Here is a 25,367-nt window from a genome sequence, read left to right as displayed (position 1 = left end):
TGTTTGTTTTCCTCTATAGTTACATGGCATATATGTCTGCAGAGCTCTTCCATCTCTCAGGAATTATGGCGTAAGTTACTTTTACCCTATGTTATGTTTATAGTATTTGTTCTAATTACCATGGTAGCACCATACTCTTGCCTTCTGTTTGGCATTGTGACACCATGATGGCATGTCTTCTTGTTGCTTTACTGCTCTAGTCTGTAAAAAATGAAACATTTTGTAGATTGAAAACTTTTTTTTTTTTTTTCTTTCAGCCTTATTGCTTCTGGAGTTGTAATGCGACCTTATGTGGAGGCTAATATTTCCCACAAGTCCCATACTACCATCAAATATTTTCTGAAAATGTGGAGCAGTGTCAGTGAGACTTTAATTTTCATCTTTCTTGGAGTTTCCACCGTGGCTGGACCTCATTCTTGGAATTGGACTTATGTCGTCTGCACCCTTATCTTCTGCCTCATAGCACGCGTGTTGGGTATTGCTTTACATTTCATTTAGACTGTATTTGGCATGAACATGTGAAGTGTATAGTGGATATAAAAAGTCTACAGACCCCTGGTAAAATGTCAGGTTTTTGTGATGTAAAAAAATGAGACCAAGATTAATCATTTCAGGACTTTTTGCACCTTTAATGTGACCTAAAAACCATACAATTGAGTTGTACAACAAACTGAAATCTTTTAGGTGGAGGGAAGTAAAAATAAACTAAAATAATATGGTTGTAGAAGTGTGCACACCCTTAAACTAATACTTTGGTAAAGCACCTTTTTGATTTTTTTTTTTACAGCACTTAGTCTTTTTGGGTATGAGTCTATCAGCATGGCACATCTGGATTTGGCAAGATTTGCCCACTCTTCCTTGCAAAAACACTCCAAGTCTGACAGATTTCAAGGGCATCTCCTGTGCACAGCTCTCTTCAGATCACCCCACAGATTCAATTGGAGTCAGGGCTCTGTCTGGGCCATTCCAAAACTGTAATCTTCTTCTGATGAAGCCATTCCTTTGTTGATTTGGATGTAAGCTTTGGGTTTTCATGCTGAAAGATGAAGTTCCTCTTCATGTTCAGCTTTCTAGCAGAAGCCTGAAGGTTTTGTGTCAATATTGACTGGTATTTGGAACTGTTCATAATTCCCTCTACCTTGACTAAGGCCCCTGTTCCAGCTGAAGAAAAATGGCCCCAAAGCATGATGCTGCCACCACCATGCTTCACTGTGGGTATAGTGTTCTTTTGGTGATGTTTTTCTTTGCGCCAAACATCTTTTATTTGGAATTATGGCCCAAAAAGTTCAACCTTGGCTTCATCAGCCAATAACACATTTCCCTACATGCTTTACGGGAAACTTCAGATGTGTTTTTGCAAAATTTAGCCGGGATTGGATGTTTTTCTTCGTAGAAAAGGCTTACGTCTTCCCACTCTACCCCATAGTTTAGACATATGAAGAATACGGGAGATTGTTGTCACATGTACCTCACAGCCAGTACTTGCCAGATATTCCTGCAGCTCCTTTAATGTTTCTGTAGGCCTTCTTTGCAGCCTCCATGACCTGTTTTCTTCTCATCTTTTCATCAATTTTGTAGGAACGTCCAGTTCTTGGTAATGTCACTATTGTGCCATATTTTCTCCACTTGATGATGACGGTCTTCACTGTGTTCCATGGTATATCAAATGCCTTGGACAGTTTTTTGTACCCTTCTGCTGACTGATACCTTTTAACAATGGGATCCTTCTGATGCTTTAGAAGCTCTCTGCGGACCATGGCTTTTGCTGTAGGATGTGACTAAGAAAATGTCAGGAAAGACCTACTAGAACAGCCGAACTTTATTTGGGGTTAATAAGAGACACTTTAAATAATGGCAGGTGTGTACTCTCTCCTATTTTTAACATGAGTTTGAATTCGATTGCTTAATTTTGAACACAGCTACATCCCCAGTTATAAGAGGGTGTGCACTCTTATACAACCACATTTTAGTTTTTTTATTTTTACTTGTTTTTCACTTGAGTTGTACAGTTCATAGGTCTCATTAAAGGTGGAAAAATTTCTGAAACAATTTATCTTTTGTCTCTTTTTTTTTTTTTTGACATCACAGAAACCTGACATTTTAACGGGGGTGTGTAGATTTTTTATATTCACTGTACCTAGATTTACATGTGACAGTTGGAATCATACATTTACTGCATTTTAGTTTAGCACTATCTGAATAGTGTAACTAGTGTCCTACTTCTTTCACGCTTTAACCATGCCTATAAACGATGTGATTTAGCTGAAATCTAAAGCGAATGCACTGGTATATCGATGTGTTTAAAGACTTTTTCTGGACATTTAATGTTCTTGTCACCACTATTATTAAGTAATACATTTTTGATTCTATAATATCCTAATCCCCTATATGGGCAATTTTGTGTCTTAACCTCGGTGGTTTCATTTAGAGGCTTTTACCTTATTTTATATTTTTTATTGGATGGCTATAAAGTGCCATGCCATCTTTCTCTTTGCCTATTAACAGTAAGGGGTAGAAGGAGACAGATTTTGAGCTACTGTTGTATTTGTGACCCTGGCCCTGGTTTGTCACGGGATCATGGTAAATATCAGAAATAACTGCTTGAAAGTCAATGTGTTTGGCTCCTTGTCCTTTATTTTAACCTTGACCGTTGGTAAACGTTGGTCTGGACAAGTATATAGAGCATGTGAACATGTACACATAGGTCAATTTGGATTTACTGTTTCTAGACCTTAGTATAGCTGATCCCAAAAAAAAATGTAATGCAGTTAAAAAATCCTTCAGCCTTTACAACCACTTCAAGGGATTATTGCCATACTAAGGATATAATCTCGATCTTGTATGTTTTTGCTGGTCGTTGATTTAAGAGCAGGTATGTTTTTTAATCCAAAGCAGAGGAGGGTGCTGTGTGTCCCAGGATCCAGAATACTGAAATGGAAGTAAATAGCATTTAAGGATGCTCCTTCCTGCCCAATCCTTGTTTACAGTTTTACCTGTATAGGATTTTTATTACATTTTCTGACGAGTGTCCTAAACACTAATGATTTGCATATAAAAAATAGTTTTTGTGTTACTTTAAATGTCAAGTGTTAAATGTTATATCCCTTTCCTAGGTGTTCTTGGCTTAACTTGGTTTATCAACAAATTCCGCATAGTGAAGCTGACACCCAAAGACCAGTTTATTATTGCATATGGTGGCTTGCGAGGAGCCATTGCTTTCTCCCTGGGGTACTTATTACATAGCCCTAACAGAAATATGTTCCTCACTGCAATAATTACAGTAATATTCTTCACAGTGTTTGTGCAGGTGAGTAAAGGACATTTTCGGGCTTCGGGGGGTTTGTGCAGGTGACACTCTTAGTCTGTTACATTAATTGTTTGATTGAGTTTAATTTAAATAGTCCAGTGTGTAAAGGGGCTAAAACATTGTTTGACATCAATAGCACATTTAATTGGGAAGGATTGGGAAAACAAGGATTTCGGGCACATTGGATCAATGTGCCCGAAATCCTTGTTTTCCCAATCCTTCCCAATTGAATAATTTACTAAGGATAGGGGCACTAGATGCATTATAGCTCACATGCCCTGAATGCTGCTGTCTGAAGGCAAGTTCTTCTAAAAAATCAATAGCACATTTGTCTAGCCATGTCACTTCTAAGGCTCCATGTACACGGGACGCTGGAAATGGCCGTTTAGGAGCAGTTGGGCGTTTTTTTCAGAAGCCCCTGAACCCATCTACATTTTATCTTATCTGTCCATGTACACCAGGTCGTTTACAGTCATTTGCAGGCAGTTGCGTTCAGAGACTTTTTTAGAACGCAATTATTTGCGTTCGAACATGTGTTTCCCGGCGTTTCAAACGCACAAACGCGCCTGAACGCGATGACCCGAGTTTAGCGTTCGCGTTTTTCCATTTTAAAGGGGAATCATTTTTTTGACCTCTAGGAACGGTTCTAAACGCAAACGCCGCTAAACGCGGGTACAAACGCGACCGAACGGACGTTTCAAACGTCCTAAAAATTCCAGCATTCAAAGGGACTTTTAACAAGGTCCCGTGTACATGGAGCCTTAGAGTTGGAAATGATTGCTTTTGAGAAGTTCCAAACTGCACAAACAAGAGGTTGTTAAGATGAGTTTAGCTCGTTTTGGGCTAATTTTATACCAGCAAAAAAAAACGTGTACAGCAGATAATTTTGTATGCAGCACTAATAGTAATCAGTGAGCCCAAACACACACATTAGCAAAAAAAAACACTGTGTTTAGATGCGTACAGCAGATAGTGTTTTTTTTTTTTTATGCATCCAAATGCAGCATTATAGTAATCAATGAGCCTATACACCACTGCATCTACTTGCAACAATGTGCTCTGCATTTAGCCGCTCACAAAAAAAAACTGTAGATTTTACTAGCATACATTTATAAATGCGCATAAACACATGTACTTTCTATGAACAAGAGAGTGTATATAATGATGTGTATAATAGATACCTTGTTGTGTTGGACAACCTCATTCTATAGAGCTGGACAGCTGACAAAAGATAAACTTGCCTGCCAGTGTTAAAGAGGAAGTAAACCCTCCTCTGCAAGTTGTACCTATAGGTAAGCCTATGATAAGGTACTGTAAATATCTCCTAAACATGTACCGTTTAGGAGATATTTACCTTACATGCAGCCAGTGACATCACTGGCACATGCGCTCTGAAGGAACGGCCGCTGGTGCCGTTGTAACGTTAGAAAACCATACCTCGTGAAAATTCCATACCTCGTCACTTCCGGTGCACATACGTCATGGAACAGCTGAGCAGGTTACCATTGCGCATGCTCAGAGGTCCGGAGGGTAGGGAATTTTGACGGGGTAGTGTGTTGTAACTTTATACCGCATCAGCTGTTGCCGCGGTAACATTTAAAACATCTCGGCTGCAACATGAAATCCTCTCCGCTCCTACCCCTGTCACTTCCCTGATCTCGGCTTCTAAATGTAAAAGCGGAGGCGGGTCTATGAAAATATAATAAATCATGGAACCGAGATCTCCGGGATTTATATTTTCATAGACACGTTACAACACGCTACCCCGTCAAAATTCCCTACCCTCCGGACCTCTGAGCATGCGCAATGGTAACCTGCTCGGCTGTTCCATGACGTAGGTGCACCGCAAGTGACGAGGGTAGGGAATTTTCACGGGTATGGTTTTTTCACGGAACAACGTTCCTTCAGAGCCCCGTGACGTCACCGCGGCTCCGGCCAATCAGATGGCCGGATGCCGCGATCCCGGAAGACGGGCGACTGAACATGTCGCCCGTCATAGAGGTAAGCGGGCGGCATGGCGGGGGCTCGTTCTAAGGTAAGTATTGCATACTAGCTCATTATGTGTTTCTCTTTCAGGGTGAAAAAAAAAAAAAAATCTGGTTTACAGCCTCTTTAATAGGATGCAGTCTAAAGGCTTTTGAGTCTATGTATACTGGAAAAAAGGAAATTACACCAAGATATCCAGTACTTTTTCTTAGGACACCATGTTAACAATGCAGTTACCAGAAGACAAATACATCCTTGTCTCAGTATCTAAGTTTGAGTATATCGTGGTATGAATGGTGTTTGTGTTTGTACAGCTATATATATGCATAAACTATGTCCCCTTCCCACAGCCTAATAATGACTCCCAGAACAGAACTGTCACAAATTAGGAAATGTACACTGTGAAGGATAATAATGCTGTCCACACCCTGCAGTGTTTGAGTTATGTGACCCTAAACTGCTGCTATCCAACCACAGGATCATATAAACAAAACCACTTTCTGAGATTCACCGCATATTTGATGTAGATAGTACTTCTAGCTTCTCTTTTATCAGTGGCTGCTCATTAGCACTTTGAGCTTACATTAAACTTTCAGGATAACCCAAATTGGAGAGACCGAATTGTTAGCCCTAAGAGTTGACTGTAACCTTCTGATTTTGGAAGGATAAGAAAAAGGGTGTGAGCATAGCTATAGGCAGATGTGGAACAACTACAGGGCAAGTAAACTATGCACATTCTTTACTTCTACATCTGATAGGACTTATAGTTGAATGGCCATGCTTTAAACTGATCATTAACCCTTATTGCTAACTTCTGTCACTGAAAGGGAATGACTATTCGTCCATTGGTGGAACTTCTAGCTGTGAAGAAGAAACAAGAAACAAAGCGCTCAATAAATGAAGAAATACACACCCAGGTAAATAAATAATCGATATCATTGTCTTATGAAAATGCACATTTTAAGGAATTAACATTTGTAATCATATACACTGCTCAAAAAAATTAAAGAAACCCTTTTAAATCAGACTGTAGTATCAAGTCAATTAAACTCCTGGAATATTGATCTGGTCAGTTAAGTAGCAGAGGGGTTTGTTAGTTTCAGCTGCTTTGGAGTTTATGAAATTAACAGATGCACTAGATGGGCAACAATGAGACGACTCCCAAATTAGGAATGGTTTTACAGGTGGAGACCACTGACCTTTATTTTTCCCTACTCATCTTTTCTGACTGTTTTTTTTTTTTTTTTTGCCCAACACATCAAACCTTAAATTTGCGTGAAATAGTGACACGTTTCGGTTTCATAGCTTACCCCTATAGGTCATCAGTTACAGAAGAGTTCTGGCAACTAGTTTTGGTGCGTATGTTGCAATCAACGTTTTCATCAGTAGGCGCCCCCGACAAATGCGTACATGTGGGGGCCCCAAAAATTTTCTTGAGAGGGATTTTATGTGCTTGGGTGTAACTTTCATTTTTCACAGTGTAAAAAAATGAAAAATGTTTTTTTTTTTTGCTTTAACTTTTTTTATTTGTTTAATCACATAAGGGACAAAAAGTCCTCTATGTGATGATTTTTGGGTGATAGGTTCTCTTTAATCAGACATCCAGGGTCAAAATGACCCTGTATGTTTCTCCTCACCACAATAAAACGCAATGCAGATCGCATTGCATTAGATTCTTTCCTGGGAATGCTGGCCAGGGACACTATGAAGTTAACTCGGAAGGGATGTGCCTGCTCTGCTCCATCCCCTCTATCCCGCGGAGCCTGGGATACATGGCTGGGGCGCTGTTACCGGAGGTGTGTGGAAGCAATTGGATGGCAGCACAGCCACCCAAATGCTTCCATCAGGCAGTAGTCTGCTTTTCAGAGGCTGGTTCACACCACATGCAGTCCAATGCATCTTTTTTTTTTTCTGCATCAAAAATGCATTGAAAGTAGGTTATTTGGTTTCCAATGGCGTAGTCTACACCAGTGCAGTCAGTTTTTTAGGGTGTTCCAGCTGCAGAAAAAAAAAAATACAACATGCTGCATTTTTCCTGCACTGTACTGAAATGTATGTGGTAAAACCCATCAGAGCCCAATACAGTGAAGAAAGAAAAAAAGCATCTGGAATGCATCCAGAAACCCGTCAAAAATTTATCAAAAACATCCATGCAGAAACTGATCTGGAGTGCATTTTTTGTGGTGTGATCCAGCTTCTTGCACACAATCCCGGTGGCTGTAGCCAGTGGAAATGTATGTAAAATCCCTGCTGTTAGGTCTGTACAATGTATGGACCTGGCAGCAAAACGGTTAAAACACAACTCCACATTTAGCGGAGTCATACTTGGGGCAGTACACACCAAAGAAACGCAGTCTGGATGCTTTTCTGAATGCGCATATTTGATGTAATCCAGTGTATGTTTTGTGCGTTTTTTGATGCAGTTCAGTGCATTTTTCCCCCTTAACCTTAAAGAAGAACATGTGTGTTCGAGTGTATGTTGTGTTTAGGTGCGTTCCGGTGAATTTTTGATATGTTTAACTGCGTTCCAGTACAGTCCAGTGCAGAAAAATGCTACATGTTCTACTTTTTTCTTGGACTGACTGCACTGGTGTGAACTATAACATTGAAAACCATATAACCTACTATCCATGCATTTTTGATGCAGAAAAAAATGCACATGACTGCATATGGTGTGAACGGCCCTTAGTGAGCTTTGATCATCTGTTATTCCTAAAAAGTGACACATGTAACCCGTCTTTGCTGTACAGCCTGCTCCGTGCCACACAACTAACTCTTTAACCACTTCAGCTCAAGTACCTGTATACCAGTTGGAACAGAGTCATTTTTTTACCTTTCCACTATGGGTTTTTTTATTTGTAGATCACAAAGTAATACGCTGTTTTTTGGGAAAGGCTTTCTTTTTTGGCAATATTTATTTGCATTTTTTTTTTTTCATTTCTTACCACGTTAAAATCTGCATTTTGTCTATAAAAATTACTTAAAACCCCAGAACATGTATTTTCTGTAATTAAAGGTCTTGTTAAAAAAAAAAAAAGATGGCAGTTGCAATTTTTTATGTTGCACAATGGTTATCTATATTTTCAGCAAAAAGTACACTAAAATTAACTTTATTGCACACACACAATTTAATGCGCAATAATTTATTTGTAGAAAAAAACTTAGATTGGGTAGTGTGGAATAAGGCCCCTTTCGTGTGGAATAAGGCCCCTTTCATACTTATGTGACCTAAAAAACACGCGATTTTACCGCAATTATTTCCCCACGATTTTGACTGGACTTGAAGCAATGCCTATGTCTATGGACCTCAAAATGCATTAAAATCAGACTAAAGTAGTGCAGTAACTACTTTGAAGTCTTGCGACTTGAAGTTGCACAAATATGAATGGTATTCATTGGAAATCATGGAGTACGACTTGTCATGCAACTTTGCAAGTCCCGAGTCGCAGGACAAGTCGTACAAGTGTGAAAGGGGCCTTAAGCTACCAAATGTGCCATGCCTCAACACTGCGTGTGCCCAGTTAATAGTGAAAAATTACGGTACCCAAAATGATCAATTGGTGATGCTTTAACTGTAAACCTTAAATGATGTGCTAGAATTATTGTTTTTACTCTGACATTCACGGCAATATAATATCATGTGTGGCACAATCGCTGTTTGCATTAACAATTGCAAGCTGTGGGTGCATTTGCTGGTGTGTGCAGCATGATGAAGTTGCTTTTAATTTCTGATAATTTTTTTTTTTTTGTTTTCTAACCTATTTAAAAAATGTTTTTCGTTTAACATTATTGCTATCCTAAAGGGGGCTTGTGTTAGCCTTCTGTGTGATAGCGTTGGGTAGGGGATATGGTACTCTTTATGGAGACATCAGGAGTCTGTTGGACGCCTACTGTCTCCCCTGCCCTCTACTGCAGCCAATTGAGCACAGGAATGTCCTTGATCAGCTGTGTACCCTGCTTCCTTGATGGGATTTTGAAATTTCTAAACAAGAAATGCTCAGAGCTGAGCACTTCCAGTTCACAGTACTAAAGAGAAGATTTGAAATAGATGTTTGTCTCCTTCCGCTCACCATCCTGACTGTAGTTGTTGTGGTCCTGGGCTGGTCATGTAAATGTAATGTGACCCTGAAAAAGGCGTCAAGCAAAACAAATGCAATTGTAAAAAATGTATGATAAAAAAAAGCTGTAGCTAATGGTTGAAGGGGAGGAATAATTATTTAGGACTCTAGGGTTGATCAGGGATAAATATGAATACATTTTAATGAGAAAAAAAACGACCCCTAAGTATGTCGGTGAAGGAGCTTATTTATCTAGGTCATTCTATAACTGGTAGCAGTCACATTTCACCTGGACTTGTTCTGGAATGTGTAAAGACATGTTGTAGTTACTCTAAGGTATGTAGATGGTGATAGTCCAAAAACGGGATTGGAGGCGCAAAGTTGTGGTTAGTAGGTGCCAAGCATTACAGTCATGCCAGCAGACAAATGGAGAGATGCATTGTGGTCCTAAGTTTACAAGTGGTTGTAAACCCTCACATATACCCAGTTAAAAGTGAACAGCCTCAGATGATACACAGAGATTAAACCAATCCTCCTACATAGGTTTTTCTTGTTTATCTGCACACCCCTTCAAATGGGGAGCACAGAGGAGGGGGCGGAGAGGCTGCAGTTAGTGTGAGAGAGCTGATTGGAGGAAAGGAACACACACCCCTCCACACAGCAGAAGAACTGTGTTCTTAATAGACAAGCTCCATTCTGAGCTCTCCCCCCTCCCTCCCAGCACAAATGTATCTTATGTGTCCTGAAAACTTCTCAGAAGTGACTCATGCTGATAACAGAGGAACAAAGCATCAGAGTGAAATGACACTTCGAGCTTTGGAGAGGGATATGTAAACACGAACAGATATGTGCTTTGCTCAGATTCCATGACTGAGGTTTACCATCCCTTTAATACATCTGATTAACATTATAATCTGACCACTCTTAGTGATGCCAACATTTGTGAGCCACTAAAGGATCCCACTTACAGGGAAAGGGAGGTGGGACTGCTTACAACAATTTCAAAAGGTAAAAGGAATTGTTCAGAACTTGTACTACTATCGCTATCCCTGAAAGCTACACCATGCCTGTACAGACTCTCTAAGATACACATAGAAGGTGTCCTCTAAGATGATTATCGGAAGCATCTGGCTACTATTCTTTTACCCTTGTTGTCCGCAACACTGTACACCATATTCAAAACAAGGTATGTGGATTGATGTTGGTCTTGGAAGACAGTGGTGGCCTAATATTTCACATCTTTTTCACTTGTATAACACCGGCAGAAAGTATTGAAACTTGATTGGAACATCTGAAACATGGTAAAACTCCTGTCTTAACAGTCAAGCAGAACTAAAACCAGACCAAGTATGTACCTTGCTTGACCTTTGTCTCAACATCACCTACTGTATTTCAAGTACATGGATAACTTCCACAGGCAGACACATGAATGTGCTGTGGGATTACCTTTATTTACCAATGTAGTTATTCTGAACCCGGAGGAGGTGGAGAAGAGACCCTTTCATGGTAATAACACCAATTTATTGGTTCAGGTATGTGGCTGATAAATGGATCAAGAGTGGAACATCAGAAATGCAAGCGTTTTGTGAACACAATTGACAAATCAACTTTATGCAATGAAGAGACACAGAATAAAAAAAATACCCTTTTGAACTGTATATTACCATGTCATGAAGAGGACTAACTTGGACATTGAGGTCTAAAGGAAACTTTCCCATACAGACCAGTATTCACTTTTTGACTACCACTACTCACTGGAACATAAACTGGGGGTTACTCAAACGCTGCAACATTGGACTGGGATGGTGACCACAAACTGACACACAGCCATCTAAGGAGTGTTTCCAAAGTTTTTGGCTACTTATACTGGACTATTGTTAAAACATCCACAAATTCAAACAAACACACAGTATCATCAAACAGAGGTGAGAAACAGATAACACAAAGTAATATATATAACTTGTATGTTGCTGGAGTTTCAGAACATTTCAGAAAGATCTTTAACAAGCCTTGCATCCCAGAGTCCCTCAAGCCCAGCAATGCACTGGAAGAGAAACTTGTACATCCATAAGGCCCAACACCTAAATACAAATAAAGTAACTTAGTATATTTAGTGCACTAGAGTGAGGAAATGCAAACAGCTGTAAATTGGGGAGACCCAACAACATGTCAACAAACAAATGGCTCAGCAAAGGAGGGACAATTCTATAAGTCAAGACAAAGTAGTCTTTCTACGTCTTATGGAAATGGTACATTCTTTTGAGAACACTGAGGTGCACAGTTTGGACAACGTGGGCAACTGGCTCTCAAGAGGCCATCTACATCAAACGAGAACAACTATTTCTGACCAAAAGATGGGGGACTTCAACACTATCGGTCTTCCAAACATTCACACCTCCCATCGTGTTTTTGGGCAGTCAACATCTACACACTCAATGGTGATTGAATGAAGGCATCTGTGCTACCTGTGTGGAATTAAATGCTGGGGTATCTTCCTGACACTTATGGGAACTGAAAAGGGGACTTAGAAAAACTACAAAATGTCTTTAACATTACAGAAAAAGTCCAGTTGAATGTAAATACTACTAGCTTTAAAGTAGTTGTAAAGTATCATAAAAACACTCGCTTTTATCTATTCTCTATTCTCTTATGTGACAAAAGGAATAGGAGTGTGTTTTTTCTTTTTCTTTTTTTTGCAAAATCTTTAAGTACTTATTTGTTAGGAGTTCTTCTGTATGGTCACATGGTTTAATCTGCTCTCAATCCCGAGCAGAGGGACTCCGGTGGAAGGTTCTATTATTCCTCTCTCACCCTGACCTTGTGAGAACTGAGTTCAGTCTCTTGTCGTTGGCATCATTGAAGAGGGGGAGGAGCAGCTGCCAGTGAATAGTATTACTTAATGAAGGCAAGAGGGGAGGGGTGGGAAGGAGATCGACTCTCATACAGACTACAAAAATGACATGGAGAGGGGGAGAAGCAGAGACGCTGAGGAGAGAGCTGGACGATGGAGGCACATAAAACAGCAGTCATGATAAATGTGGTCAGTTTAAACCAAGAAACAGGCAGGATCATCCAGGTATTGTACAACATAGAAAAGGACAAATTACATGGCAAAAGCACTGTGCTATATCTCGTCCCGGAGCATGTTATGTTTTTTTTGGGGGGGGGAAACATGTAAGGTTTCTAAGTGATGTCATATGCATGTCAAAGGTCATATCTTCGATCTACATATAAAGGAAATAATACAACAAAACAATGCACTGATTCATTGTATTTACTCCATGAAACTATCAGACTATCTGGAAGTGTCATTTTATATGGGAGTGGTTTTGACAGCTCTTCCTGCAGTGTATGACAAAGCAATTACCAGCTGTCATTTTGACAGCAAGTAATTGCCAGTAATGGCAGCGACAGGGGGAGAGGAGCTGGACATAGATCTATTCTTGAAACTATGAAGTTTTTTAGGATGCATCTTCTGTTCAAAACCCTGTGGTTTAAAATCCTTCCTATCCTCGTCCTTCTCCTTGTGTATGATTCAATCTCCATTTATTCTAGTTGGAAATTTGTCTTGTCTGGGCAAAGTAGAGTACAAACATTCCACTAGACCTCTTCCCGGTCTTTTTTCATACTGTACAGTTTGTACTTGAGGAAGTGGTAAACGAATTTGTGTGAAAGAAATGATAGCGTAACTGCTGCTGGCCTCTATTCTTTTAGTGGCACCATTTTTCCTTTTTGCCTTTCACATACACAAGTACTGGTCTGTGCCATTACTGTTTTTTACTTCACTATTCTAATGTATAACTACCAGCCGATTCTTCTTTTGGATTCACTGACAGTATGTTCAGAATGTCTGAAATTTCTGGAGATGCTCAGTCACATGTTAAAAAGCACTTACGCCTGATTTGTCATGGTCACACATTTAGCTAAGAAAATCAGCAGGTCTAGAATGCTTTCAAAGGACTTTAACAGAATAAGGAATGTGTGGTGAAAATGTTCGTAGGGATTGTATAGTATTTTACCAGTTCTGACTTACTGGGTACTTTAAAATCAGAGGCCCAACACAGGCATGTCATTAATAAGTGTCAACATTCCTTATCTCTATACCTCTTGCAAATTAGCTACAGACTGCACTTAGGGAAAACCTCAGAATGCCAGCAAGAGAATTAGGATTCTCAAAAGTAAAGCTCAGCAATGGCAGCCTTTGTTGTTCTTGCATGACCGATTACCTTTAAGGGAAAAGCAGTAATTGCAGTAAACAACTGAGGGCTTCTAATGGCTAATCAACAAATCTTTTAAGAAATACTATAGGAAAAAATTAGTGATTTTAAAGAAAATGTGAGACCTATAAAAATTACTCGTAAACTCTGCAGTGACTCAAGCTCTCTGATCAATCTGCTTGACGCACGACTTTTATTTATTTTATTTTTCGAATTCTACAGGTTTTTTGCTTTTGGACAACATCTAAACAACAATTATGCATTTTGGTGCATAAAAAAAAAATGTATAAAATAAAATTTTGGCCTAATGGACAAGGATTAAAGGATTGTTTCCCTTTAACAGATTTGAACACTGGTGCTAAATTGAGAAACATCACTGTGTGCTGTCATGCTGAACACTTCCTTTTTCATACAGTGATAAACAATGTGATCCATTTCTCAATGTGTTTACTACCCTTAAGCCTAGTACACACAGGCCGAATGTCTGGCGACATCGGCCGGTTCAATAGAAAACCGGCCAACATTTGCCCTGTGTGTATGGCAGCCGGTCCGACAGAAGCCAGCCATTCGGCCAGCTTCTGTTGGACATGCATGCTGGAATACCAGCAAACGACCGGTTCCCAATCAGTGCTCTCAGGGCCGTCCCCCTGTCAGAACACAACAGCTTAGCAGGGGGGATCACTGTAGTAACATCAGATTGTTAGTACAGTGGCTCTGACTAGAGCTGTCAGTTTTTTTTTTTTCCTTTGTCCAACTCGCATGGAGTGTACTAGGCTTAAAGCAATTGTAAACCACTCGGTGACTCTTTTTTTTTTTTTTTTTCTTTCCTTACCTGCAAGGTAAAGCCATAATGTGCTAGTATGTATTGCATACTAGCACATTATGTAACATTTACCCGAAAACAAAGCATTCTAGTGATGCAATGTCATCGCTGGAGGCCGCTTCCATCTCCACCTGTCTGGCTTCTGGGTTCACAGACTTTGGCAGTGTGACTGGTCAGAGCCACGATTACATCACTCCCATGGATGCGTCGTTTATGGCACAGGATTCTGAATGAACAGCACAAGTGGCTGTTCCTTTAGAGCGCATGCGTCGATAACTGTTTCAAGGTATAACTGTAGTATATAGGATTTGTGTGTAAGGAATGGCCAACTCCCCTTAGAGCAAGATAACTTCATGATTGGTTCATGAATCTGGTTGCTAAATAAACATAAACTTTATAAACACCACTGGGCAAATAAAACAATCCATAATAAACTTAGAGGGGGAATCCAATAAAGCACTAACAAAATTTTTTGCCTGTGCCAAGGTCACACATCCCTGTCACCAGTTTTGGTAGCTTTTCTGCCACATGCGGCAGATTCAGGTGGTTCATAATAGCGCCGCTTTGCAAAATGGCTGCACTAAATGAAAAAAACCAAAATACTTCCCATTGTATAGTTAATGAAACTGGCGGTAATTGAGACAAATTCTAACTAGCTGACAGGCTCCTTCCAAGCAGTGATGCTGACAGCAGGCAGAGCCTGATGTGTGAGCTAAGACCCTAGTTTCCTATCAGGTCTGCTTTCTCCTTGTAATTGACAGCAGGCAGTGGGTGGATTCTATTGCCAAAAGTAAGATTCCTATTGGCCACGGATCTGCCTGCTGTCAGAAGGGGAGCGACCTATTGGGGAACTAGTGCCTCTGAATGTCCATCGTGCTCTGCCCACCTAGCTACATAATGTGTGACAGCTACAACAACAGGGAGGGAGCTCAGCCGCACTGGGAACCAAGCATATCTATGGACAGTAAAACAATAGAAGCAGCGCCAATAATGAATGTACATATAAAAAATATATGCAAATATATAAGAATTCTTAAATCGTAAGGTGTAAGAGTCCCAGAGTCCTTAAGGGGAAGAAAGAGGGAGGACCAGTCCGAATCATCCAAACACCGGTGTGACAGTGGGAAAAAGATGGAATCACCCAATAGTGACAGCCAAACCGCTTACCAGAAAGTCTGACCTCCTGTTAGAGTGGTCAAACAAAGCCAGGAAAATCAAAGTGGACAGTGTGTTGGGAGGACCCCTCTCATATCTTCTAACCGGAAATGGCTCTCAGGCTCTTGACCAAGGGGACAATGCAGGTAGAAACGAGCCTGAACCTCTCTTAATCACCAGTAAAAATGACACCACCTTGGAATGATAAGAGCGGGCTAATAGTGTTATATGTACAAACAGGCAGATTTTATTATGAAAGTACTGCACTTACATGAAATCTGTTAAAAAGAGCATGCCGAGTAAAAACCGCGATATGCAGAGCGTGCTTACACATCCGAGTGCCCCGGTCTGCCTTTAGGCTCTCTCTCCCCTTTTATATCTATGGACACTTAAGCCTCATTGTGCCTTTATGTGCGGTGCTTTTCAAAAATTTAAGTACCTGTTTCCTACGGGTACATGAATCAGTCGTCCATACTGACCTTTTGTCTTTCGGTGGCATGTTGAGATTTTTAATGTGTCCTAGACAAAATTTCTGTCAGACTTTCATTAATGATAAATAAACAGGTTGTCAGAGAGTAGGGCAAACCCCAAAAATTCTTCAAATATATTAACAGTAAAAAGTTCAGGTCTGAGCATGTAGGTCCTTTACAAAATAATCAGGAGTGGGTAACTGGGGACAAAGAGAAGGCAAATGTATAATGGTTAATGATTCATACTTTGAATGGTCTAAAGTTGTTAGTGGTGTACCCTGAAGTTCAGTGTTGGGACCCTTATTTTATATACATATTTTTAAATGACATAGGGTCTGGGATTAAAAGTACCATTTCAGTCTTTGCAGATGACACCAAGCTATGCAGTGAAATAACATCCTTACAGGATGTCTCCAGCTTATAAGCCAACCTCAATGCACTGTTTCATTGGGCAACTATGTGGCAAATGAGGTTTAGTATTGATAAATGTAAAGTTATGCACTTGGGGGATAAGAACATATAAGGCATTGCACATTCCAGGAGGAGAACAGCTGGGGGAGTTAATGGCAGAGAAGGAACTGGTTGCTCGGAGACTTAATAATGGCATGCAATGCCAAGCTGCAGTTTTACAGCTAACAAAATACTTTCCTTTTTTGTATTAAGAGGTTTGGACTGCAGAGCGAGAGATCATTTTGCCCCTGTACAAATCATTAGTAAGACCCCATTTGGAATATGCAGTTCAGTTTTGGGCACCAGTTTACAAAAAGGATATTGGGAAACTGGAGAGTGCAGAGAAGAGCAACTAAACTGATGAGAGGCAAGGAGGAGCTCAGCTATAATGAAAGATTAGAAGAAATTAGTTTATTCTCTCTTGAGAAGGCGAGATTAGGGGGGATATGCTCAACATGTAGAAATACATAAGTAATCTATAGCGTGAACCTGGTGTAGAGTTTATTCACTTTCAGGTCATTACAGAGGAAAAGGGGGCACTCTTTACATCTGGAGGAAAAGAGATTTAACCTCCACATACGGAAAGACAGGAAGAGCTGTGAAAACATGAAATAGACTCCCTCAAGAGCTGGTTCTGTCCAGCTCACTCGTATGCTTTAAAAAAGTCCTGGATGTATTTATAAATGCAAATAATATAAGTAGATATTAATATTAAGAGGTAATAACCCCAGAGGTAGTTGATCAGGGAATATCCAATTTCCTCCTGGGACATCAGGAAGGAACTTTTTTTTTTCCCCCACTAGAGCGAATTGAATCATGTTTTTAGTGTGTTTTTGCCTTCCTCTGGATCAACCGTGGGTATTGGATTGTGTATATGTGGGTTTTCAATATCTTTTTCTTGTTGGTAAACTAGATGGACTGGTGTCTTTTTTTTTTTTTCCAAAATCACTATGTCCCAACTGGGGAGACTTTTCCTTACTACTTGTCCCAAAGATAGGGTGTTGAAGAGTCAAGAATTAATATAAAATCACTCCAGTGCGAACATGCTGTACGTACAGTAACAATCCTTATTTGATTTTTTATTACTGCCTTTGGCTGCCTGTCTCAATGGTTCCTTGTCCACTCACTTCTCCTAGAGTCACATAAATGAACAAATGAGGGTCAATCTTACCAGTAGACTTGCATAGAGCAATAAAAGCTGACAGATTCTCTAAACTTTCCTACTTTTGGCTGGAATCGCAATTAAGGCAGTTTGCCACTGCTTGACCTTATCTAATTTGCTAGTAATTTATTATTGGGGTTCCATCACTCTTTGTATAGTTTGTCATAGTTTAAAGATTTAGTGAGACTGTAAGATACAGGTGCATCTCATAAAATAAGAATATAATAAAAAAGGTCATTTTATTTCAGTAATTTAATTCAAAAAGTGAAACTCCTATTTTTTTTTTTTTATAGATGCTTTACACAAAGAGTGATATATTCCAAGCATTTCTTTCTTTAAATTTTGATGTTTATGGTATGCATCTAGTAGTGAAAACCCAAAATCCAGTATCTCAGAAAATTAGAATATTACAAAAGACAAATTTAAGAAAAAAAAAAAAAGGATTTTGAATACAGAAATGTTGGATTAATGCAAAGTATGTCCATGTACAATATAGTATGCATTTTAATACTTTTTACATGACTTACTGCATCAATGCGGTGTGGCATGCAGGCGATCAGCCTGTGGCACTGCTGAGGTGTTATTGAAGCTCAGGTTTTGATAGCGGCCTTCAGCTCATCTGCATTGTTGGATCTGGTCAGGCAAACTCGCCTGACCTAAACCCTATAGAGAATCTGTGAGGTATTTGTCAAGAGGAAGATGAGACACCAGACCCAACAATGCAGACGAGCTTAAGGCTACTATAAAAGCAACCTGGGCTTCCATAACACCTCAGCAGTGCCACAGGCCTGTGCCACATTGCCTCCATGCCACTCTGCATTAAGTAATTCATGCAAAAGGAGCCCCCACCAAGTATTGCGTGCATACTATACTGTACATGGACATACTTTTCACTAAGCCAACATTTCTGTATTAAATTTTTTTTTTTATTGGTCTTATGTTGGGTTGAGCGAACCTGGACTGTATTTTTCGGGATCGTACCAGAATGTATTGTTCGGGATCGTACCGGACTTTTGGGTGTTCGGTACACGGACCCGAACATTTCACTATGTTCAGGATACAGTCCGTTGTTCAGTAATTTATTTCATGTTTTGGCGCGGTTTTAATGGCGCGGTTTCAACAGCTGCAAGGCAGCCAATCTGCAAGCGTTTAGTGTGCCCTTAGAAGCCATCACAGCAGGGGCGTTGCTAGGTGGTAAAAAGACCAGGGGCTGCAGCCCGAAGGTAAATTTGATAACCCCTCCCACAAGTCCCGCCCAAGCTCCACCCAATACCCGCCCCCTCACCCCTGCCCAAAGCCCCACCATAAAATGACTCACCCTTCGCAGCTATAACGGGCACAGATGTTGGATGAGAAGCCCTGACCTCACAAATGTGCTTCTGGAAGAATAGAATCAGAATAGTCAGGGAGGGAGAGAGGGATAAAGAGAGAGGGATAAAGAGAGAGAGAGAGGGATAGAAGGAGCGAGAGGGAGAGAGAAAGAGAGGGGAGAGGGAGAGAGAGGGCAAGAAGGAGAGAGAAGGAGAAAGAGGGATAGAAGGAGAAAGAGGGATAGAAGGAGATACAGGGAGAGGGAGGGATAGAAGGAGAGAGAGGGATAGAAGGAGAGAGAGGGATAGAGAGAGAGAGAGGGATAGAGAGGGATAGGAGAGAGAGAGGGGGATAGAGAGGGATAGAAGGAGAGAGAGGGATAGAAGGGGGGGGAGAGAGGGATAGAAGGAGAGAGAGAGAGGGATAGGAGAGAGAGAGGGATAGAAGGAGAGAGAGAGAGAGAGAGGGATAGAAGGAGAGAGAGAGGGATAGAAGGAGAGAGAGATAGGAGAGAGAGAGAGAGAGGATAGAAGGAGAAAGAGAGGGATAGATAGAGGGGGAGAGAGAGGGATAGGAGAAAGAGAGGGATAGATAGAAAGATAGAGGTAGAGAGGGATAGAAGGAGAAAGAGGCATAGATAGAGATACAGGGATAGAAGGAGAGGGAGGGAGGGAGGGAGGGAGTGAGAGAGAGAGGGATAGAAGGAGAGAGAGGGATAGAGGGAGAGGGAGGGATAGAAGGAGAGAGTAGGATAAAGAGATAGAGAGATACAGGGATAGAGAGGGAGAGAGAGGGATAGAAGGAGAGGGAGGGATAGAAGGAGAGAGAGAGAGAGAGAGGGATAGGAGAGAGAGAGAGAGAAGGATAGAAGGAGAAAGAGAGGGATAGATAGAGGGAGAGAGAGGGATAGAGGGGGAGAGAGAGGGATAGAAGGAGAAAGAGAGGGATAGATAGAAAGATAGAGAGGTATAGAGGGAGAGAGGGATAGAAGGAGAAAGAGGCATAGATAGAGATACAGGGATAGAAGGAGAGGGAGGGAGGGAGAGAGGGAGTGAGAGAGAGAGGGATAGAAGGAGAGAGAGGGATAGAAGGAGAGAGTAGGATAAAGAGGGATAGAGAGATACAGGGATAGAGAGGGATAGAAGGAGAGAGGGGGAGAGAAAGAGAGAGAAGAGAGGGATAGAAGGAGTGAGAGAGAGAGGGATAGAAGGAGTGAGAGAGAGAGGGATAGAAGGAGTGAGAGAGAGAGGGATAGAAGGAGTGAGAGAGGGAGGGATAGAAGGAGAGAGACGGATAGAAGGAGAGAGAGGGAGGGAGGGATAGAAGGAGAGATAGGGGGGAGGGATAGAAGGAGAGAGAGATAGGGGGAGGGATAGGGGATAGAAGGAGAGAGGGAGAGAGAGAGAGAGGGAGGGATAGGAGAGAGAGAGAGGGAGGGATAGGAGAGAGAGAGAGGGAGGGATAGGAGAGAGAGAGAGAGGGAGGGATAGAAGGAGAGAGAGAGAGGGAGGGATAGAAGGAGAGAGAGGGAGGGATAGAAGGAGAGAGAGAGAGAGAGAGAGGGATAGAAGGAGAGAGAGAGAGAGAGGGAGGGATAGAAGGAGAGAGAGGGAGGGATAGAAGGAGAGAGAGAGAGGGAGGGATAGAAGGAGAGAGAGAGAGAGGGGGGGGAGGGATAGAAGGAGAAAGAGAGGGATAGATAGAAAGATAGAGAGGTATAGAGGGAGAGAGAGGGATAGAAGGAGAAAGAGGCATAGATAGAGATACAGGGATAGAAGGAGAGGGAGGGAGAGAGGGAGTGAGAGAGAGAGGGATAGAAGGAGAGAGAGGGATAGAGGGAGAGGGAGGGATAGAAGGAGAGAGTAGGATAAAGAGGGATAGAGAGATACAGGGATAGAGAGGGAGAGAGAGGGATAGAAGGAGAGAGAGAGAGAGAGGGAGAGAAAGAGAGGGAGAGAGAGAGAGGGAGAGAAAGAGAGAGGGAGAGAAGAAGAGAGGGATAGAAGGAGAGAGAGGGAGGGATAGAAGGAGAGAGAGGGATAGAAGGAGAGAGAGGGAGGGAGGGATAGAAGGAGAGATAGGGGGGGAGGGATAGAAGGAGAGAGAGAGAGGGGGAGGGATAGGGGATAGAAGAAGAGGGAGAGAGAGAGGGAGGGATAGGAGAGAGAGAGGGGGAGGGATAGAAGGAGAGAGAGAGAGAGAGAGAGGGAGGGATAGAAGGAGAGAGAGAGGGAGGGATAGAAGGAGAGAGAGAGGGAGGGATAGAAGGAGAGAGAGAGAGAGGGAGGGATAGAAGGAGAGAGAGAGAGAGGGAGGGATAGAAGGAGAGAGAGAGAGAGGGAGGGATAGAAGGAGAGAGAGAGAGAGGGAGGGATAGAAGGAGAGAGAGAGGGGGAGGGATAGAAGGAGAAAGAGAGAGGGGGAGGGATAGGAGAGAGAGGGGGAGGGATAGGAGAGGGAGGGATAGAAGGAGAGAGAGGGAGGGATAGAAGGAGAGAGAGAGAGAGGGAGAGAGAGAGGGGGGGGGATAGAAGGGGAGAGAGAGGGAGGGATAGAAGGGGAGAGAGAGGGAGGGATAGAGGGAGGGATAGGAGAGAGAGAGAGAGGGATAGGAGAGAGAGAGAGAGGGATAGAAGGAGAGAGAGGGAGGGATAGAAGGAGAGAGAGGGAGGGATAGAAGGAGAGAGAGGGAGGGATAGAAGGAGGGGGAGGGAGGGATTGGAGGGAGAGTGATAGAAGGAGAGAGTGGGAGAAGGGGAAGTAGTGAGAGAGGGGGGCAGAGCCAGTAACACTTACCAAGTCCAGGAACCGGCGCTGACACCATCCATCCATCCATCCCATGGCTGAATCCTTCCTGCCCTGTCCAGCTTCAGTCAGTTTCCCTAAAGGCAGGGAGGTGGGTGGAGCCAATTTCAGGCGCGGAGGATGAAAAGAAAATCCTCCTAGCTCTGAATGCTGGGGGAGGATGGGAAGCTCTGTGTGCCCATTCAGCAGTTACTATTGGTCCCGCCCCCTGCCACCTTCCTCCCCAGCCAGCTTCTGTTTCTCCACGGAACAAGGGGGCGGAGCCCCGCATATGGCTACGCCCACACCCGACATCAATGCTAAAACTTGACAGCTGCAATCACTGTCCTTGCAGCTGCCCCCCTCCGAATCGCCCACATATCACTGGCTGTGCTTAATGTTACAATGCTGATATGTAGCCCCGAGTTCCCGGCCAAACCCAGGCCTTGGGACTCGGGGCTAATCATTTTTAATGAGCAACAGGAGACTCGGGGCTTTTGGGGAGCACACTCGGGGCTATAGCCCCGGTCAGCCCCCCCCTGCCGACGCCACTGCATCACAGCCCTGCCTTCTAATGGCATGGCTGTGATTGGCCAGTGCAGCATGTGACCCAGCCTCTATATAAGCTGGAGTCGCGTATCGCTGCAACTCTAATTACTGTAGGGAGAGGTTCCTGCTTCTGCTGAGGGAGAGATAGGAGATTATGGTAGGGGCAGGCTGGAGATTGCTTTCAGGGAAAGAATAGAAAGAATCTCTTCTTTAATCAGACAGCGATCTACATTGATTTTATTGTGTGGGGGGTGCAATGGACAATCTTTTTGCCCTGACCTGAGCCCAGTGAGGAGGAGGGAGAAAAAAAAAACTTTTCTCTGTCGCTCATTGACAGATGTAGTCCTCCTTGATTACTATCAACTCGGGTTATACTGCCCTCTACAGGAGTAGGACTAGACAGGAAAAAAAACGTTCTGGCCACACCTTAGGGGCAGTCCCAGAGGGTATATCCTCTCTCTCTCTGCTACAGCAAATCAGTTGTTTTCTGTCTAGTTAGGAGTAAGGACCTAGATGCCTTGCTAGGATCTTCGGTCCTGGCAGGATTTTTTTCTTAGAAAGATTTTTTTTTAGACAGCTTTTTTCTCCAGTGTTCCTGTGAGATCTTCAAGCAAGCAAGCTGGAACTGGGCGACGGGCTGGATGTTGAGATCCAGTGGTCACCCCAGTTCAGCCTACGAGCGCGTGCAGGCCATAGCTCCGCGCTGGGTCGGCCGCGACATAGTCCCACTGGACGGGGACTAACACTGTGAGTTAAACGTCTCGCCCGGACGCCAATGACCAACAGAGTCACGGCGTCCGTATTGGTCGACAGCCCCCCCCCCCACCCCGGTGGAGAGGGGTTCTGTCAGGAGTTGGCACCCGCCTGGTTCCGGTATGGTGAGTAGAATGTTCCCCCTCTCCCCCTGTCGGGTTTGTGGTGGACGCGGGCCCCTCTCTGGGATGGTAGGATGGGTCTCCCCTCTATCCTATAACAGGTCACAGATCCCCCAATTTGAGTGTGATTTTTTGTGAATGGAAACCAGGAGGCTTGGTTTGGGAGCTGACTATCTAAAGTCATTGTAAGACTGTAAGGGTGACTGAAGTCAGTGGCAGTACTAAAAGGGCATTACTATTGAAGTAAAAGGTATCCTACCTGTCAGAGGTGTACACAGGCCGATGCCTATGCCTGAGTTACTGCAGTCCAGATCGCCATTCCTCCAGCAACCGGTCACTTCCACGGGCTGCACAGCCTCCCGACGGCCCACGGACCGCATGCGGCCTGCCAGGGTCCTGTACCGCCGGCCAGGCTTATCACCATTCATGGTGAAGTTTGTGGGGTCGAGGCACTCCCGCAGGCCGCCAGGCCGAATACATACATCCCGCAGGCCGCTGCTAGCCGCCGCTATCCTACACAGGCCGCCGCCATTGTCTTGCAGATCGCACGAGGCCGCTATATGGGCGTAGCCTCGTGTCTCCAGCATGGGGGCGGCCATGTTTGAGGTGACCAAACACCTCGAGGAGCTATGGGGAGGCGCCGGAAGGCGTGTAAAGGGGCGGAGCCGCCTCCTTTTCTCCTTTTACCCGGGAAAGCCAGCCAAAGACTTCCTGTCTGTAATAGACAGTGCGAGAACAGGTTGTATTGAAACTTCTGAGCATCAAGTGGTGAGCCTTGGGGTCTCGGTCTCTCTCTCTCTCTCTCTCTCTCTCTGTAGGGGTCCTAAAGCAGGTAACACTGAGGGGCGCTGTGGCACTGGGGGTCTAAAGAAAAAAAAAAAAAAAGTTTTATTTTTTTTTGCAAATTATTTTTTTCCGGCAAGTGTCTGGAATAATCATGGACCCTGCCACACAGGTGCCCCCACCTGATCCCCTCGAGGTGGCCGCAGGACCCTCCAGTTCACAGAATATTGATGCATTTACAGCAGTTTTGGAGTCTTTGGTATCCCGGGTGGAGATGGCCTGTCAGGGACGGGGGTCAAGAAAGCGACCCCCGCCTACCCCTATTTCATCTGATACTTCAGATTCTGAGATGGTCATTGCAGCTGCATGTCCCTCTGCAGGGGCTGTTGTCTCAGGTAAACTTCCCTCAGACAGTGAGGAGGACGTTCCTGCCTCCGCCTTAGCACAAGAAGAAGCATTGGTGAACGCACTAGTTGTGTCGGTCCGGGAAACCTTAAGACTTGAGGTTTTACCGGCAGAGGTAACCGAGATGGAAATTCCCTTTGGTACTAGTAAACCTACCAAGATGGCGAAGGTTTTTCCCTTACCCAAATGTTTTGGTAATAAAATTAAAGAGGAATGGGATCATCCAAAACGTACCCTTACTGTTTCCAAGCGCATTGCTAGACGCTATCCGTTTGAGGAATCCCTCATTAAGAAATGGACGGTACCACCAGTGGTGGATCCACCTATTTCCAGACTGAATAAAGCCACTGTTATCCCGTTGGAGGACGCTTCGTCCTTTAAGGATCCGGTGGATCGGAAAATGGAAGCGGAGTCCCGCACTATTTTTTCCCTGATAGGGTCAGCCTTTAGACCAGTGATTGTCATTGGTTTAGTTTCACAGACATTAACGGAATGGGCAAAATTGTTACGCCATGACCTAAAGGGGAAAGGTATCCCCCAGGCAGCATCTGATTTGATGGAACAAATTATACAAGGACTGCAGTTCCTCTGTGACGCAGCCCTGGATGCCACCCCCTTGTTAGGGCATGCATCGATGTCAGCGGTAGTCCTCAGACGTGTGCTGTGGTTAAAATGCTGGTCGGCGGATCTAGGTTCCAAAAAAGCCTTGGCGAATCTCTCCTTTCAGGGGAATCGCCTATTTGGGGCCACCCTAGATGAGATCATTAAGGATGTCACTGGGGGCAAGAGCACTTTTTTGCCGCAGGCTGCTAAAGCACCTCGTAACAAGCGTGGACCTTTCTTTGCCGCTCATAAAGGGTTCGTTCGCTCCGCTGGGGCGAGCGGGAAAGGCAAAGCCCCTCTAGGAGGGTTCAAGAGGCGCTGGTCGGGCAAGCAAAAGGCCGACTCAGCCAAACCTGAAGTTAAGGCTAATACAGCCTGAAGGTGCGCCCCCACCCGGCTTAGGGGTGGGGGGACGTCTTCACCGGTGTT

General features: G+C 43.3%; 1 protein-coding gene across 1 annotated transcript in view; it reads left to right on the top strand.

Annotated features, from left to right (window-relative positions):
* The window catches only part of SLC9A1 (solute carrier family 9 member A1), a 155,437-nt gene that overhangs the window by 61,102 nt on the left and 68,968 nt on the right, over nt 1-25,367 (top strand). The window contains exons 3-6 of the mRNA XM_082248060.1: nt 9-70; nt 258-475; nt 3,114-3,307; nt 6,121-6,210. Of these exons, the coding sequence (XP_082104186.1) occupies nt 9-70; nt 258-475; nt 3,114-3,307; nt 6,121-6,210 (564 nt within the window). The remainder of the gene's footprint in view (nt 1-8; nt 71-257; nt 476-3,113; nt 3,308-6,120; nt 6,211-25,367) is intronic.

Source organism: Pelophylax lessonae (genome assembly GCF_965119305.1).
Source record: "Pelophylax lessonae genome assembly, chromosome: 2".
Lineage (NCBI taxonomy): Eukaryota > Metazoa > Chordata > Amphibia > Anura > Ranidae > Pelophylax > Pelophylax lessonae.
This window is presented reverse-complemented; position numbering and strand designations above follow the sequence as displayed.